The sequence below is a fragment of the Apteryx mantelli genome, chromosome 5, assembly GCF_036417845.1.
Source record: "Apteryx mantelli isolate bAptMan1 chromosome 5, bAptMan1.hap1, whole genome shotgun sequence".
In the NCBI taxonomy this organism is placed as follows: Eukaryota; Metazoa; Chordata; class Aves; order Apterygiformes; family Apterygidae; genus Apteryx; species Apteryx mantelli.
In genome coordinates this window covers 67,859,923-67,878,432 of record NC_089982.1, presented here as the reverse complement: position 1 = coordinate 67,878,432, position 18,510 = coordinate 67,859,923, and the positions used below count along the sequence as shown (strand labels likewise).

Sequence of the window (18,510 nt, the reverse complement as noted above, 5' to 3'; positions counted from 1 at the left end):
GTTTCTATCCCTACTTCTTTAAAACCAGCCCGGGGAGAAAGGAAGCTGCACACAGAGCAGCACGATTTCCAGAAGCCCCACAAGGAGTCCAGCAGTCTTGGGGAGGGAGGAACTAACACCTCCCCCAAAAAAGTACAAACTGAGCCAATGTACTGGCACTTCTTTTGCCGGCAAAGCTGTGCTGGGGACATCCTAAGAAAAGGCCACCTCGTGGCATTTTGGCTTTTTTCCTGGCTCTAAGCAGAAGCAGGAAGTGCAGAAACAAGTATAAATAGCTAAAAGTTGGAAAATGTTCATTTAACTTTTGAGCAAACTTCAAACAGGGGGCTGGGGAAAGGTGCAAAGGTTTGAATCAGATCTTGTTTATGTCACTGCTTTGGAGCCCACCTTCAGCATGGCCCGTGATCAGCTTCCAAAATGTAAACTTTGAGAAAGAGAGTTGGTGGCATGCTCGCTCATCAGCATCCCTTTCGCTACACTAATCACTGTAATCTCAACTTCACGCCACGATGCTGAATCAATAGTGTTAAAATATTCTATAAGCTTTGGATCATTTCATACACGCTGATTTCTCCGCGAATGTGTAAATTTAGCATTGACAGTGCAAGGTATGTTCTGTGCTCTCTCTTGAACTTAGCAGGTTTTGACAGATTTATGTAAGGACAGATGGCCATTACAGGCTGAAGGCTGACAAGAGGCAGTTCAGAGCATTGTTAACACACTTGCACAAACTCTCAGCAGTGCAGCACTGTGCAGAATGTAATTCAGACTATAGCTTTTTTATTGCTGCCTATTTTCTTTTGTCAAAAGAGCCTGCTGTGCACAGCAACAAATGGCTGCCATTACCCAGAATGTAATGGGTGTCAGACAAATCACGTAACACAAACAATCAAGAGTATGTAGGTCATATTTCAACAGAGCACAACCTTAGCAATATTTATGATTACTGCATTGAAATGTGCTCTATAATAAACAAGTACCTCTACATCACTCACGCTTATGTACTTCTGCACAGCAAATCTGTTAGAAGTGGCACATACTCTACAATCATCCCCCTTAAATAGTCTTTTTTCTTTTTAAAGTAAAAGGCAAGTATTTTTTCATGACATGCTATAAAACCATTTTCTTTGTAGGGACTTTTCTTTAATTGAATGGCTTTGGTAAATGGTACGTTTGCACTTTGCCTTGCTCTGTCTATACTGTGAACTCACTCAGTGATCTTGGGCTTTAAAATAGCGTATATCAATTTGTGAACGCTGCTGCCAAATCAGCACTGTCCTTCCCGCGTCTGTGCGACAAAAGGTGTTTGCATGTATGCCGACTCTGCCACCTTGATCTAGCAACTTCTTTTCAAGAAAGTCTTGGGGGGAGTGGAAGTAGTTTTGACACATTCCAAAACTGCACTAAAAAAACCTTAGTAACTCATTTAGCTCAGTTAGGTTGATAGCAGAAATTAGGGGAGTGCATTTACAGAAAATGTGACATCTTGACTTTTTAGGACTCATTTGCAATGCTGTTTTATACAGACAGCAATCTTTCTAAAAAACATACTGTTACTGTTAGCATTTAAATATTTGATGAGGTTTGTTGTGCTTTGGAGAGGCTGAGAATTAGCATCTTTTGGGGAACACAGCTGCGGAACCTTTCTACAAGTGCACTGGGCTTATGGGAGGCACTGAAAATGAATTCTTTAATACCTTTTAAGTTTGAAAATGGATTGTCAGAAAAACATTATTTAAGGCCACTTAAAACACTGAATGCAAGATAATAGCCCAAATCAGTTAAAAAAGAAAAAAAAGAATCAGAAGCTCTTGCGTGTGGCACAGGACTGCAGAAGCCAGGAAAATATAGTAAAATTAAATAGCCATCATATAATAAAAAAATACATGCTTGTTGAGTAGTCAGTTTAATCTTGTTGTCAGTGCTGCAGAGAATAAATACAGACCCCTGAAAATATCTAATAATTTACTAGATTTTATTCCCTCTGGACATCTCTCTGTCTCACAACTCATTTTATCAGAAATCATTCTGAGGTCAAGCAAGTTCTCACATGATAGAATTTAAGTATTTGTTTTGACAACTAAGAGGTAACTCAGATCTAGAGGTGGGCAAACAGTAGGGTTTAAGAATCCTCAAAGATGCTCATGAATTCCAAATCACTATTCAAGCTAATTGCATTCATATAACTTTTTTTGTCATCCTTTTGGAGAGATCAAATTTTGCACACAAGACGACTGGCATGGTGTTTTTGTTCAAGTAAATTACAGAAATTTGTGTGCAAATGAAAGACTTTTCACTGAGCCACCAATAGGAGGGTTAAATTATTCTACCAGTTATTGATTTGTTACTTGTAAGGCAGTAGAGCCTTAAACATGTAACCTCACTTAATCCATGCACTTACATGATAGCTTTGAGTATTTACAAGTGAAGGTTTTAAAAGACACTGAGAAAACAGAGGGAGCTGAATTTCAAACATTTAGGAGCCATGTCTTCCAACTTTTGCCATTTAGAAGTTCAGCAGAAAGTCTAACATAATCATTTTGGAGCTCTCTGTCATCAAAAGAGAGAGACACAGTCACCTCCAGAGGGTGAGACATCCTCCTAGTCACCCCCTCTGCAGCTGCCTCCTCGGCCTTGGCCTGACAGGTAACAGAATAGAGGTCCTCCAGTAACACAGAAAGGTCCCATGCCCTGGAAGACTTTACAGCATTCCTGCCCATGGCCTCTTAGCACAGTGTTTGCAATGCAGATAGTTGTGGAAAGAAAGGGAGAAGGACCTCTCATGAGTCATCACCTCTTAGGCAGAACAAGACTCTTATTACACAGAAATTTCATCCACTATACTAGCATCAACTAGGGCTCCATATCATGATGTTCTGGCCCATGTTTCTCAGAACAGCACTACAAATGAGCTTCAGGAGTTGTGATTTTGGATAGCAATGGACTTATTCTTCTATCATAGGCCACTTAAAGTGTATTCGAGAAATTCTTACATTCTTAGATGTGGTTTCCCTTAAAACCAGTTTTAAAGATTTTGTCCCTTGTTATTTAGCAAATAAATATTTTTACAGTTTTAGAGAGGACAAAGTTACATTCATGAGTAATAACAAATCCATTCTAAAGCAAGATATAGCAGTAGCAAGAGAATGGTTTCAGTTCGACTTTAGGTATGTGAATCCAAAATGTACGTGTGACGAAGATTGATGGCTTGTGTAGGAAATGCTTTTATTTATTTATTTTTCTACTCTATGGTTAATTCATCAGTGAGGGAACCAATGTTGTTTTCAGCAGAGAGATCAAGGGAGCTGCTATTTATATTAAAATACTTTTTGCTTCGATAGTGCGAGCAGCACTGCTAATGGTCTTTTCAATTCGGCAGTGAGATCAAGGCAACTCCTATTTAAATTCTAATAAATAGTGCTTGTACAGTGCAAGCTGCCCTATATAAGGACAATGAGCAATGCGGTTATCTGGATATAATTTGGAGTTGCCAGGGTCTCACTAAAGAACTCCAAGGTATTATTAATCACTACTGCCACTGTTTTTTTCCTGTGTTTTTTTTCTTTTCTTTTTTTATTACTGAAGTGGGTCCCAGTTCTGCCATGATTTACCCGCTTACACTGTAAGCTCTTCAGTACTAGAGCTTGTTTCTGTTATGTACTTGCTTGTTTCCAGCACAAGTAGACTTGTGACATAAGATGCTACAGCAATAGAAATTAATGAGCTCAAACATAAAGACATGTACAACAGCCCACTTTTTTACAGATTTATATATATGTACATAAAAATAAAAGCTGTGTGTATGTAAAGGCAGAGATTAACACAGCTACTAAAGGAGGACATGCCGTCTCCTGAAATCTCCACACTAGGCACTCTGAAGAGCAGAGCAAGTCCAGCATGCAGTGGGACAGCCATCGCCGCCTGCGCTGCCTGTGAACACGGCCCCAGCTCCCTGGCTGCACACGCTCCACCAACTCTTGTTTGCTTTGATGAGCATTAGTTAACTAGCTAGACTGGATTTACTTCCAGAGGGAAAAATGTCATATTTTCATAGTACAATGCTCCTGTTCACATATTCATCCAGTTGTACTATTTCTCAGCTTCTGACGCATATTTAATTTGCCAGTTCTCCTGGTTATATTGCCTAAACCAGCTACAAAGTTGTTTTGGTTCTTCCTCTGTGTGCAGCTGATACAGTGGAGAACCACTCCAGCTGCCCTTCCTGAGCGATCCTACAGCACTATGGAAGAGTCGTATCGACTCCCAATTTCTGCCCAGTCAGCTGATGTGAAGAGCAGGCTGCTATCTTTCTGGCTGGGAGAAAAAACTACTTCCTTCAGTGCTTTCAACTGTTTCTTGTACTATTCTGCTGTAGTCACCTCATCTACCCCTTTCAGCTGTAGCATTAAGCACTGACCTACTAGTGTGCTTACAAACAGGCACACTTGTGCAGATGTGCTTCCAGTAATGATAAAAGAGGCTTCTCTGTGCTTCAGACCTGTTGGCACTGAATGGGATTAACCTGCTGCATATAGCAAATTTTGCCCTGTATGTACTGGTTTTGCAAAAGCAAAGTGCATTGGAAGGATGCTTCCTTTTGATATGAAGGGAAAGATTAAGACTACAGATTTTCAGGACAGGTAAGAGGGAGGCGTGTATGTTTCCATGCTGAATTAATGAAGAAGCTTTCGAGAAAGTGGAATGATGGTTGTTGGTAGGTGAAAGCAACAGCCCAAAGTGCATAAACAAACCTAAAGCTTGGACCTACTCTTGTGTAAATCTGCCACTGAGTTCAAGGTAGCCAAGCTGCTTTACAGTACCTGAAGATCTAGCTTGCAATGTTCCACCAAATGCTACAGAATACATAATTTGTAATCCACGCATCCCCTAGGTATGCTGCTGAGAGAAACACACTTCTAGTACACCTCTTATTTTTCAATATTATGCAACTGAGAAAGAAAACAATCTTATCAATAGCTCGGGCTGAACTGAATATGCAGTCTTGTGTTCAGCCCTGGACACTTCAGGAAAACAGTAGCAAAACAGTTCGGAGGAAAGCAATAGCAGATCTGAAGTCTAAAGGAAATGACTTTTATGGAATGAGCAGATGAATTAAATGAGTGTAATGTGGTGACGCATCACCTAAAACAGCACATGATAAAAATCTTTCAAAGGTATGAGCGCCAGAGAGATGAAAGGAGGAAGACAGATCTGAGGTTGTGTAAAGTGTGCTAATGGAAGAAATAGAGAGAAATTGAGAATATAAAATGAGTATCAATTAAAAAAATACCTTTAAGCTATGGAATAGTGTTTCAATGGCAGAGAAGAAAGCTGTTAGTTGTGACAATTTAATCTAGAGTTGACAAAACACCAAAATGTGCAATCACGTACAGCCCTACACTGGCCTGGAGACAGACTAGATGACATAACTTTTCCATCTGTAACATCTATTACATTGTGCTGTGGGGGTCTGTATTTGAAAGATAGTGCTCAGCAGTACACAAATCTATGGGGGAATGGGGAAGTATAACAGACAAATGGTTTCATTCATATTTTTCCAGAAATTATACTCTCTTGTGTAAGTATGGAGTCATATTTTCAACCATCTTCCCTCTCAGGTAACTGGATAAAAAGTCAATGCTAAACTGCACTGAAATTAGTCTGCTGGAGACCTCTGTAACATCTCAGGATACATGTTACATTAGAAGAGGCAGGCACGCAAGCAAGCCATGCTAAAAGGAAGAGCCAGCACTCCACGTTTCTCACCTGCAGTTCCAGAGAGTTCCACACTTAAGGTTTGTTCAATAGTCTTGTTCTCAAATGGGGAACCCTTGGGATCACTGGAAGACAGGGCACATTTATAAAAACAAGCTGAAATGGAGTTGCTGTAGACAAAATGTATTAAAGCCCCCTCCCTTTTATAAATGTTTGCACTTTTTAGTACTTACTTTGGTGACTCGGGTGTCAATGGAAGTGATAAACTTGTTGGTTTGGCTAAAGGGAAAAAAAGAAAGCAATTATGAAATACTTAAATATTCTGTAATGTATACTAAAAAGACTTCTTTTTATTTCGGTGCTGGAATCCTATGTTAGTTAGTTAGGCTTGCAGTCCAATAGTTCAAAATGCATCTCAGCTTATGTTAAATAAATAAATATGGAGGAGACTCATCCTGATTCCTCATTACTGGCACCAAAGGGCACCTAAATTTCAACAATGATTTACATCAGTTACTGTACCTCTGAAATATGGTACAAAGCCCAAATGCCAAGAACCTTTCAAAAGTAGAGTGGTACATGTTAAAAATCAATGAAGAAATTTACAGGATATGCTGTGAAAATGTTATTTCTCTTAGATTTAATTTAGACTACAGTTCACATTTTATTTGGAAACAAGAGCAGCAGAATAACTACAAAGTAACAGAACATTATGAATATTCAGTTAATTTTACTTCTACAATATACACTTTTATATATAGCACTGAGAATAGGTTGCTTCTGTGAGGCCAGAGTCCAACCAGCTATAGTCCAAATTTCTGCAAATTATCCTGCAAACTATGAGAAGCCATGGACATAGTCACAGATGGTTAAAAATGAGGTTGAAGCTCTCAGCCCTACAGTCCTGACATACACAAAAACCAAAGCTTTAGCTATAAAAATACAACTCTTTGTACCTTTTATTAGTGCAAACGTGTATTTTCCCAAAGCAAACCAAGAACTAGCATATTTTAAAACAACTAAGATTCCTTAAATTGCCAGGAAAATGTTTTAAAATTAAAGAGATTTTATTACTTGCAAATTTTAGTTTTCAGAAGTTAAATTGATGTTTAAATGCAGAGTACTGTACCAAGAACAACAGCAGGGGATCTCTTCTGCAAATTAATTACTTAAGACAAAATGTTCCCCTTGAACATTCCTGCACTGCAGATCTTTTGTCCAGAGTGTCACTACTGCATATTTCGTATTCATTCCAGGCATGGAAATCCCATCGACATTAAAGGATTTTGTATGCAAATTGATTACTTTCATAAGCTCTAGAGCATTCCTGAAACAATATTCCATTTTTAAAAAATTAACTCAATTCTCAAGGGCTGCATATTGTTTCTCCTCCTCCCCGTATGAAAGTTAGAAGTGGAAGCTCAGGTGTTCGCCTCAGGTTCACCTTCCTCAGAAGTCGCTCTCAGAGAGGAAATTCATCTAAATGGGTTATTTGTCCGATCCAGCACTGTATTAAGAAAGCTGTTATGCTAAGACCGAATGCAAGTTGACACATCTTTGTGGGTACTATATATACCTCTAGGCATATTGTTTGCCACAGTTGCTGGTGGCTACCTAGAGATAAAACTGGCTTAAAACCAATAAACCAAAAACCCAGCCCCCCACCCCACTCCAAACTCACAGTAAAGCTCAGGAGCAAAGTTTTGTGGGAAGGCTTCCACTGTGTTTTAGAGGATAAAATCTACATACTCTTACCCAGTTTCGGCTTTCAGAGCAAGTTGAATGTGTAAGAGCTGTTTAAGCCTCTGAAAAGTCTCATTCTAGCTTTCATTAGAGAAGCAGATCACAATATATATATATGACACTGATCTGCATTGATTTTAGGCAGTTACCAGTGAGACCTCCCACTGAGAAATTCATATACCAAAACACCTATTAGGCATTTTTTTACTGCTAAGCAAGGACTTGACCAAACAGAATTTCTGCAAGGGTTCATCCTCACATACAGTTATTGATAATGTAAATATTTAGCCAAGACAATACCATTTTTCCTGGTACATGTTTATTAGAGTTTCAAGATTGTGTGTGTGTGTGTGTGTGTGTGTGTGTGTTAATATTAAAAGGGTTCACATGGAGTTGCTTGTCCCTGTAAATTGAAAACATTCAGGTTCAAAAGAACTAAGTTTCCTCATGGGCAAATTTCAATGCAAAACCACAGATGATCTTTTGCGTGAATGGGTTTGTGGACATTCCCGTGGGTTTGCAATATGTTTGCAACAGTAACCCTAAAGGAAAATATCATTTGACTTATTCTTCGTGAGCTTTCCCATAACTTTGAAAGAAAATATCAGACCCTGATTATTTTTTAAAACAGAAGGAGCACTTTTTTTTGTAGTTTTGATTAAATGTATGAACAAATGACTACAGGTCTGTGAATACCGGTTACATTTGCAAGGTAGATTTTGCATGAATTGACTGTTCAGCCTGAAAGACACATATTCTCCATGTACTGTATCGATACTGAAGTCATACGTTGGGGTATGAGACAAATTTGATGAAAAACAACATTTCAGAAGCCTGCAAACTGAACTGTAGGAACTCGAGAAGAGTTCACCTGCAATACTACTGAAACCACAGTCATCTTAAACACCGGTAAGTTAGCTACAAGCCCCTTTGTGATTTTCCTAACCTCTCCTTCCGCCCTGTTGTTACAGCCCAACTTGCCTTTCTTCTTTGCACTGAATCTACACAATTACTTCAGCTAGGGGAAAATGCAGCTCTAGTCTGAATAGGGAGACTTTTTAATCAGTATATCTTTATTTAATTTATTTCTTAATTTTTTTTAATTTAATTTATTTAATCAGTATACCATGTTATATATGATATACCTTATCGCACCCTAGTGCTAATAAAGGGGTTACAACACCCTGTAACTTCTGGCAGGTCTATGCCTAGTTTCAGGACAGTTGCAGTAAGAGACCCAGGTTTCATCTGCACAACCCAGTCTGGATTTTGCTCGGAAGCAGTCTGCTGAAACCATCCAGAAGGAGTGGCAGTTGGCATCAAAGAAGCTCTAGGGGCAGTTGGATTTCTTTCTTACAAGAAACATTGTTCAGAGAATTTGAAACTGTAATGGGGAAAACTATACTTAGGAGGTCATAACATGCAGCTGCGAGAAGGGTATTTAATGGTGGGAAGGGAAGATTCAATTTTGTTAAGTTTGCCTAACCTTACTAATCAACAATGAAAAATTAGATTTAACCAGGGCTGAAAAGGCCAAGGTGGGGGGAGAGGGGAAGGGGAAGAGAAACAAAAATGTACAAAGTTTAGAACTGCTGCCTTAAAAATATCGGTACAACACATTTTGGGTCATATTCAGATCTCTGTTGCAGCAGGATAACTTCTAGTTAGTGGAGTCATCCAGGATCTGCACTTATGTGACAGAGAGGTATGTGGCCTCCTACAAGCCAAGCCAGTATATACACAGATGTATTTTAGAGAAACAGCAACTTTAAGCAAGCTCCCTTTGGGCTCATAAGCTTTTACAGCTTTTCTTTATCTTGGGAGAGCAGGCAGGGGAGAGGGGGGAGGAAAGCAGGAGAGGGTCTTTAAGTTTGTGCATCTCTGCCACAGAAGCTACTTGTAATATGGCCCTGTTCTTTATGCATTGGAGGATACTAAAAGTCAACAGAGGTGTTTAGTTTTGGCCATAAAGAATCTAAAAAGAGAGAGAGAGAAAGAGAGAAAGATCAGGATGGTAGCTAAACTTTCGAGTATTTACCAAATAAAATTACAAACTGGCATTCCAGCTTTAACAGGAATGACACATTTACTGCTTATTCTGTAGCAGTGAGAGCACTATTTATTGTCTCTTAAGGACTATGTGGCAGGTTAACAATGCCTTCAGCTTTACGCTGGTAGAAAGAAAGAAGCTTGCTAATGAACCGGTCTGCCCAGCTTGTTTAGGTGTATAATGATTTCTTAGTGGTACAGTACTCTGCAAATAAATATCTCCAGCTAGCTTGATTTATATTAACACGTAGCATTCATTAAACTTCCAGGTTCCTTTTCTGAGGTTGAGGGGGGAGCAACAGGATTAAAATTGTTTCAAAGCTAAATCTACCTAACTAATTCTAACTTCATTATCCCGTTTTAAAATTCTCTCTATACAGAAGAGCTTCTGGATTTACAATACTAATCCAAAAAACAGAAGAGGTATTGAGTGTATTCACAGCCACTGTATTTCAGCTTCCCTCCATTAATGCCGGTACCAAAGTTACATTCTGTGATCCCACACCTACCTTGCAGATGATTTGTCTGAGACTGCAGATGGGGCTTCCTTTTGGAGGTGCATTTCTCTTTGCTGCTGTTCCTGTTCTCTGCTGGTTTGGTCTGAGGAGGGTCATCATTTGTAGTCAGATATTTGAGAAGTTCAGAGCAGGGACGCCTTTGCGGCTTTTGCTGTTGACAAATGCTCTTCGCTTTATTGCTCCATGAATTCTCAGTCTTAAAAACAAAGCATAATTAAAAAAAAATAGCTAAAATTAGTGAACTGAACCTTATCAGAATGGATATAGGTTTTTTGAAGAGATGAGATTTTCAACGAAGTGTTCAGTCTAAGTGTACTAGATCTATGAGCTGTGAATAATTGTTTGCAGAACAAGGAAAGAAAATTACATTTAAAATTCTTAAATGACATTTATGCAGCTTTTTATTTCATTTCTCCTACATTTCAATGTTCCTACTCAGCAACATGTAACTAACAAGACCCTACAGCACCTTTACTGTGAACAAAAAAATAAGCTGGTTTAAACCTTAATTTGCTGCTGATTGCCTGAGCCCAGTATTCACAACTCTCTTAAGTACCCCTAAACGCTCCATTTTCAGTTACAGTGAATGGCAAGACAAACATTGTTTAATACTGCCTGCTAACAGAATTATGTCATAGCCGGCATTCTAGCCAATTAATGGCCGATATAGATCTTTTGCTAAGAATCTAGTGTAATTTTTCTTAGCTCAGACAGCTGGTAAAATGGCAGTCCTGCATCTTGGTGTCACTCATAAACAACATCAGCCCATCAGCAAATTTTATTGTACCCCCTACTACTCTGTGTATCAATAAAGTAGGCAAGAGTAACAGACGGTGGGACTACAACTGAACTCTGCCAAGAGAAAAAGCATAAATGAAATATTCAGAGCATAAGGAGCTCAAGTGATTTTCTGGAACCCAGTCTCTAATCCGTTCACGTTTTTTGAAGCAGTTGCAGGATAGCAGGCAGATTAATACTGCACATATAGATCTACTGCTTACTTGATTGCTGAAAGCATAAAAGACCCTGTTACACTTTTTTTTTTTTTTAAACTTATTTCAAAGATTAAGTTTGTACCTTAACAACCACAGGGCTTGTTCTGATCCTGTGATTAGTGTTTGCATGGTTTTGTGTGCTGAGACCACTGCATTCATTGTAATTTAGCTGAGTGTTGGCTGGAGCCAGCAAGAGCTTCTTAAGCTACAAACATCAAGGAAAGGGAGGTGGAAGGAAAAGAGAAAAGTTATGCATCTTTATGGATTAAAATGACTTATCTACATTTTTTGCATAGTTACTTAAAATTTGCCATATAACTCTCAGCAAGCAGAGTATATTAAAACAGAAAGAAGGGCTCAAAAATCCCCAGAGCAAACAGATTTCATTTTTTTCTGAGGCTTGCCAGCCTATTTCTGCTCCCTTTACTGCAGTATACTGCAGGGCAAGAAGAAATAACAGAGGCCTTGGATTTCTGAATCCAAGGCAATACGAAATTCTTAGTGACCTGTTTGACAGAGTAGGTCTCTGATCTAAACGGAAAAGTTAACTTTAACAGAATAATGTATATAATGTCAAGACGTATGTATTTGATCGCTCCTGCAGAAGTCAGGGTTAAGAGGCCTTCACAAGAAATAGAATCACATCCCAAACTGTTTTTATAAAGCAAAATACATATAAAGGTTTCACCCACATCCTCACCCAAGGATTGGCTTTGCCCTGATTAGCACTAAGCTGGTGCTTACTGGTCAAATCAATGTTAAAGGCACAAAATTAGCCCCACAATCCGCCAGACTCAATGGGCATTTCTTTACAGATTAGCAGAAGTGAAGTCTAAACATACATACGAAAAGCCCCAAGAAAAGAAATGTGAATTAAAAAACCATTACCATGACTCATTTGAACAGAATGATATGCGAAAGTGTCAGTCATTAGCACAAGAATCTCAACAACCCTCTCTTCAATACACTTTTTAAAAGATTCCCTCATTAGTCATCCTATGACCTTTTCTGTGTTCCACCCCACCCTACCCCCCGTTTAAGTTTCAGTTCTTTACTTGATTTTCCTTTTCAGTCTAAATGAAAAGCCCAGACCTTACTGTGACTACATCATACCCATGCAGCGGGTAGCCAGAGGCACATCCAATTCCTGTTAAACAGTAGGAAGGGTTCTTACTAGAGACGGCTCTTCTGCCTCCTGAGTTGGAGGGGTGCCGTCGGGCATTGGGGAAGGGCTAGCATCATTTTCATTGGTCACATCTCCATCTGTCAGCGCATCAAATGAAGGCAATCCATCCTCATCCACAGGGATACTGTCCAGCGTTTCTGTGAGAACTGCTAGCAAGTTTGCCTCATTTTCTTCATCTATCTTCTGTATGAGGAGAAAAAAAAAAAAAGTGGAAGCAGATGAGAAGACAAAAGGAATGACATGATGACTCTGTATGTAAAAAAGACAAAACGTAGCTGAACCAGCCTGTGAAACAGCAACCTGCAACGGTGTCTCATAAAGCATAATTTAGAGAAATAAAATTATCCATATTTGCATTCAAGAGAGAAATCTCTCTGCATTTGCAATGCATTTCTCCAATTTACTTTCTTCCACAATTTTCTCTTTTTTTTAAATCCAGTGTTAACAATGATAGATAAATAATCACATAGGGATTGAGTTACAGGATGCACCTAAGCTGCTGACACCTAATGAAGCCAGCGTGGCCCAGGTTGTCTCTTTCTGTCTGTCTTCAGCACTGAATACCAGTTAATTGACCTGACAAAATTACAAGAATCACAGAATAAGACAGCTAATCAGAAGACCAAAAATGTATTACCAGAGAAATTAGGCAAACCTTGTCCACGTATGTAGCTTAGTGCAACAGAGAAAGGGTTTCTCTTTCATACCTCTGGAAAACCTTGCTCCAAAAGCAAATAAAAACTTCTCATTTCTGAGCATTTTGGCATAAGACTAGCAATCAAGGCTCATTTTGTTAATGGCAGACTCTCTGGATTTCTTTTAAACAAATGTATTAGGCAGGCTGCCTTTGAAGTTGTCCTTTCCAGTTACATAGCTTGAGTGCTCAATACAACTATTGTATGCGTTTATCTAATTCAGACTGCAATTATAAAAAATAGATTAATTCCTAATCAGATGCGGCTGTAATGTTAATTTATATTAGATATCTTATTTCAGAAACAGGACTTGTTTTTGTCAAATTGAGTAAATTTAAATTCCTCCCAATTTTTTAATGAAATACAGTCCCTACTGTATACGAAGGTACAGATTTTCAGAATACTAAGAGTTCTGAGCAATAGAATTGCGTAAAAATCATTATATTTATTTTTCAGAAAGATCAGAAATTGATCATGACAGATCAATTATCCAGGATTTTGAGGCTGATCCTTGTGTTATTAAAGTAAATTAAAAGCCTTTCACGGATTCCAGGAATCTGATCCAAATTCCAGTGATATCAACTGGGAGTTTTTCCATCAACTTCACAGCGGCTCATCACGCTCCAGGTTCACACTGTGAAGAGATTTCAGCTAATCTCAGTGCTCACAGTTTAGAAGTGAATTAGCAAGGAACACACAGTTGAATATAGCAGTAAGAAAAATAAACGTTCTCCTCTTGGAAAAAATAGAAGGTTATAGAAGTCCACATCAAAATATTGCTAGTAACACCTCAGGAAAAAAAAGAAAAATAAAAAAAGTCAAGTCCTGGTATCCCCTCAGTGTAGCTTTTAGTAATACTGTATCTACCAGACTTTGAAGAGAGATTGTCATAAACCACATAAATAATTCCTGCTGTCAGGCTTCTCAGCCAAATCACACCTCACAGGTTCTTACAGGAAAAACTGTCTTCTAGTTATAAAGCTATGGCACTGTTCTGGTGCTTATAGCCTCATCCTCAAGAAATAAACAAACATTCCTGCAAAGCTAATGTAAAGAAAAAGCATTTACTTAAAGGCCAAAATGGGCTTGACCACCAAAAAAAAGAATCCAAGTCTATGGATCTAGTAATTTCCACCATATCAAACAGAAACATGCATCACACCGTGATAATTCAGCTGCTTAACTCTGCTATGAGTGTGGAATATATTGAAATAAAGTGAGGGAAGTCAACTTTGTGAACGGCATTGCCCTCCAAACCCAGTCACTTGTTGAGACAAACAAGCAAAAGTCTGGTGTCATGTCTAGTAAGGTATAAAAAAACATTACTACACGGAAAAAGTCTCCTACAAGGTAATGAAGTGCTAACTTTCTTCAACAGTATTTAAAACACCTTAGAAGCAAGCATTGCAATCTATAGGAAGAATAGCACATCTTCATGCTTGTCAGACTAGGGGTGAAAAAGCTGCTGGTAAGTCAATCGCCTCGAGTGACTTCAGGGGGATCCTGCTTGCCTGGCCACTAGCTCTGCAAGGGAAGTGTCTCCAGCAAGTTTAGCCGGTACGGTGCATCTCTGCCCCACATTGCCTTCACACTGAACACTTCAGCTTATAAAGCTGACAATAAAGCTCTAAGTGTTACTATTTCTAACTGGGAACGCCTTCTTTAATAATAGCATGCCAGAAGAAACCCTGATATTTGCTGTTAGCTGCTTAGCTCTCATGCTTTAAACAGACATTCAAGTGCACTGACATTCAAGAACAGAAAGTTGAGTGGACACTGGTCCTCATCACAGCAATTTCAATTAGTTTTGTACAAGTTTCAACATTCAAACACCCCAGAGAAAGCAAAGGATGTCACAAAGAGGACTCTGTTAAACAATTAATGTCACTTTCCATTATTGCTTCAGTCCCAATTTACAGAGCAAATAAATCAAAGTCACCACAGATGAAGCACACTAGCTGGCTAACACATGTCTGTTCACAAACGACATGGCAGCAGGAACACATTAGTCATGAAAATGATATTGCAAGATAACCTTTTAAAGGTTTAACTCTGCGATTGCTCCTAATTGTCCTAAATTACTGTATATAAAAGAAACACACTTGTTACATACAGCAGAAATAGGGCTGAGGGGAGATGCAAAGAGAGAGAGAGAGATGGTCTGATACATCAACATCTGAGTAATAATCACTGAAGCAGCAACTCTCAGCTTTGCTATCGCAGTCTGAGTCTTGGTGCTGACAGCACTGGGAAGAAGCAATGCCATGGCCAAATGCAGTGTATTCCACTATTTCAGCATCGTCACTTAGGAAGTTCGTTTTCCAAACTGACATCCGACCTGCTAATCTAACAGATTCTGTGAATCAGAAGATGCCACTTTTAAGGTACTGAGGGCCTTTAATTTCCACTGAAGTCAGTGGAAACGAAGGCTGCTCAGCACCTGAGTGAAGGCACTCAGAAATTTGCTCAGTTGTGCCCCTAAATGCCAAACAGGGTAACACTGAAATTATTTGCTTCCTTCAGAAGGAGCTGTTAAGTATTTAGACCATCTAAATGGACTACAGCGTGTAAGAAGAAAGGATGGAGGATTATTTTAAATGTAAAGCCACATGGCAAATATATGCAATTATTAAACTTATGAAAACACTTCATAATAGTATCTTCCTAATTAATGGAACTTTTTAATGCAAAAGCAGTTATGCATCACTTCTCAACTGTATCACAAGGACTTCTTAAAAACCTTGGTTGTTAGTTTAATACAAAGAAATTGAAGCTATAGTTTTTTTGACTCCTGCAAATTTCCACCTGGCTGACAAAGGCAAGGAACCTGGGTTTGTCACTATATGAATATGCTGGCCTTGCACACACCTGAGAACAAAAGTTTCTAGTATATCCAGAATGGTATTAGCTCTGGAAAAAAAAAAAATCTATAGCTGTGGCACTGGTGGCACTGTGTAGGTAAAACACAACAGGGAAAGTTGGCTAATGCTCTAAAGTGCCAGAACACCAACTGATCCTCAAAAATGAGTGATCTAGGAAGCTAAATACCATGAAAAGTTTCTAACTGTGCTCTTCTATGCTTTTAAATGTTTTGCTCTAATGCTTTAAAATTTCTACAGCACTAAAAATAATTCACCATCTGAAAACACTTTATTAGTTGTGTAACAATCTTATTCTAATTGGGTTTCTGCCTTTAGTAAAATGTCTCCAGAGATATTCTCTCTTTGGCCAGTGAAAAGCTGTAAGAAATAAGTTGATAATTTACCCACACAAAGGTATTTAAATCGCCTACACCTGATAATTCTTTCTCCTTTGCTTATTCTGCCTATTGATGCAGCTGGGATCATTTAGTGGTTAGCATTTTATGCCTATCATACATGTTACTTGCTGGCAATCCCATTATAGGGGCCAAAGACTGAGGTGGAATGGAGACTCGGCCACCTTGTCTTTCAGAGGTATCCCTTTAGGGAGCATATATTAAGCAATGTTGTCATTTTTCCTTAAATATTGAGTTTTCCTCCATTAAAAAAATCACCTTAAATTTTAAAATAACCATTATTACCACCACTAATCCCTTCTTGAAAACCTCAGTGCCAGTGTGGAAATGTCCTGACCCAGGACTCTACTGTGCCTCTCCTGCAGTCAGCAGGAGTACACTGATTCACACCGGAAAAGGGTCTAGCCCATCATTTAGAAAATCTTTTCCAAATGTTAACAGTATCTCCAACATTTGTCCTCTGGCTGATTCTCCCCGCCTTGTTTGTGACCATTACATGCACAGCTTGTGCTTACAGTATCTCAAGGAGTGAAATCTGCTAATGAATGATGACAATGCTCTAAAGTTTCTTTATTGATAATTTGAATGATGTGGAGGCCTGTCTTGATTCATACTAAAAGATTAAGGCCTAAACTGCAGTATTAATCCACAGCCGTGAGCTGGGAGTAGTGGCAGCTTGCCACATCTTCACAAAAAGCCTAAGAAACTTTGGAACAAATCTGCAGCTGGTATAAGCTGTCACAGCTCCAGCAGACCAGCTCTAAGCAATTCAGAGCAGCCAGGTGCATACCTGAAGTCACAAGGGATCATCATTTCAACATATCAACTCATTTCTCTTCAGTAGCCTAAGATCTATTCACGGCATAATTAACAAAGAAAATAAAAGATTTTCCTCCAGCCAAAAACATCCCAGTGATCCAAAAATACTAATACATTATGCCACTATTTTCAAAAGGACAAAAATGACTTGTGAGCACATCTGGGACTTCCAACAGGATTTAATTCCTCAATGACACATCTTGGAAAAAGACTGCGCTTAAACTGCACAACACTGGGAGAAATGAGTACAGTTTTTGCATATGGGGCCACACAGGCATTGAAAGGATTCTCTGCCCCCCCGGGTCCTACTGCCAGCAAATATGCCAGGGTATGGGGCAGAAGGGAACCCCAGGCAGAAGGTATCTCTGACCTGGCCCCATAAATCAAACTTTGCCACCCAAGGATAGAGAGCCATGGGCTAGGTGAAAGCACAAGAAAGGCAAGAGGAGGAAAAGAATCAGGATGCAGAGCTGGACTTCCTACTCTTGATAGGAAAAAACAAGAGCTGAGGCCAGGGGCTGCTGCTGGGAAGAATCACACCCCAACTCTTCCATCACCTCAAGCAGAAGGAGCCAGCCTGCCATGGCTCTGGCATAGGCAGCAAAGTCAGGGAGATTTTGCTGCCTCCACAATCTGCTGTCCAAGGCAAGTGCTCCTTTGCTCATCTTAGAGCTGCCCACACCTAGCAGTAATCCTCCCAGTGCCAGAAGGGAATCAGCGGTCCAAGGGGAGAACCATCATGTTCCACTCTACCTGCTCACGATCAGTCCCATGCCATTATATGTTTTGAAAAGTATTTTGATTTTACTTTACTCGTTAACTGCTTTGCAAATCCTTAAGCTTCCTGCACTGCCTTACAGTAAAAATCCACGCAATGCATTTGCATTAGAACGTTTTTCCAAGGTCTGTTAGTCTGGTCCCCAAGAGACATTCCTATAATTGAAATGCTTAAGTCCAGAGCTATCAATTATCTTTAAAAACAAAACAGAGTCCCACTAGGAGAAAATTACAGCCAGGTTCCTTTATACCTAGTAGAAATATGGGGATTAATTATCACCACCCCTGTGCAAATGCCTTTAGGGTATGCAAAGGAAACAAGAGATCTTTTTGAAGGAGAGCGCTACACTCACTTTGCTCACATGCACCTGTAGGCAAAGACCACTCAGTTCTGGAGCTCACACTCTGCACTAGACAGTCCCATTGCCCAACATATGAACTATGCACACACCTCCTCTGTAGGACATACCACATCCTAATACTCATGTAACAGCCTCGCTCCAGCCACGTTTCTGTGCTAATCTGACACAATAGGTCTCTGCACATTATTCACCATCCCACTCTCCCCCCAAACTATATTCATTAAGTAGTGTAACTATACACAGTGTAAGTACTGTAATGCTCAACTTTTGGTGCCTGGTCCCCGAGTGGAATCGAGAACAGGAGGCAGGGAACAAGCAGCCTCCTCTACTGCCCTTGGCCAGCTCCACAGGCCTGCGGACAGCGAGGATTTAAC

The 18,510-nt window shown here is 39.4% G+C and overlaps 1 protein-coding gene across 1 annotated transcript in view; it reads right to left on the bottom strand.

Annotated features, from left to right (window-relative positions):
• PPARGC1A (PPARG coactivator 1 alpha) overlaps window positions 1-18,510 on the bottom strand; it is a 390,462-nt gene that overhangs the window by 16,739 nt on the left and 355,213 nt on the right. The window contains exons 3-7 of the mRNA XM_067297171.1: window positions 12,195-12,389; window positions 11,103-11,225; window positions 10,017-10,221; window positions 5,949-5,994; window positions 5,767-5,840 (exon numbers count right to left, since the gene is read on the bottom strand). Of these exons, the coding sequence (XP_067153272.1) occupies window positions 5,767-5,840; window positions 5,949-5,994; window positions 10,017-10,221; window positions 11,103-11,225; window positions 12,195-12,389 (643 nt within the window). The remainder of the gene's footprint in view (window positions 1-5,766; window positions 5,841-5,948; window positions 5,995-10,016; window positions 10,222-11,102; window positions 11,226-12,194; window positions 12,390-18,510) is intronic.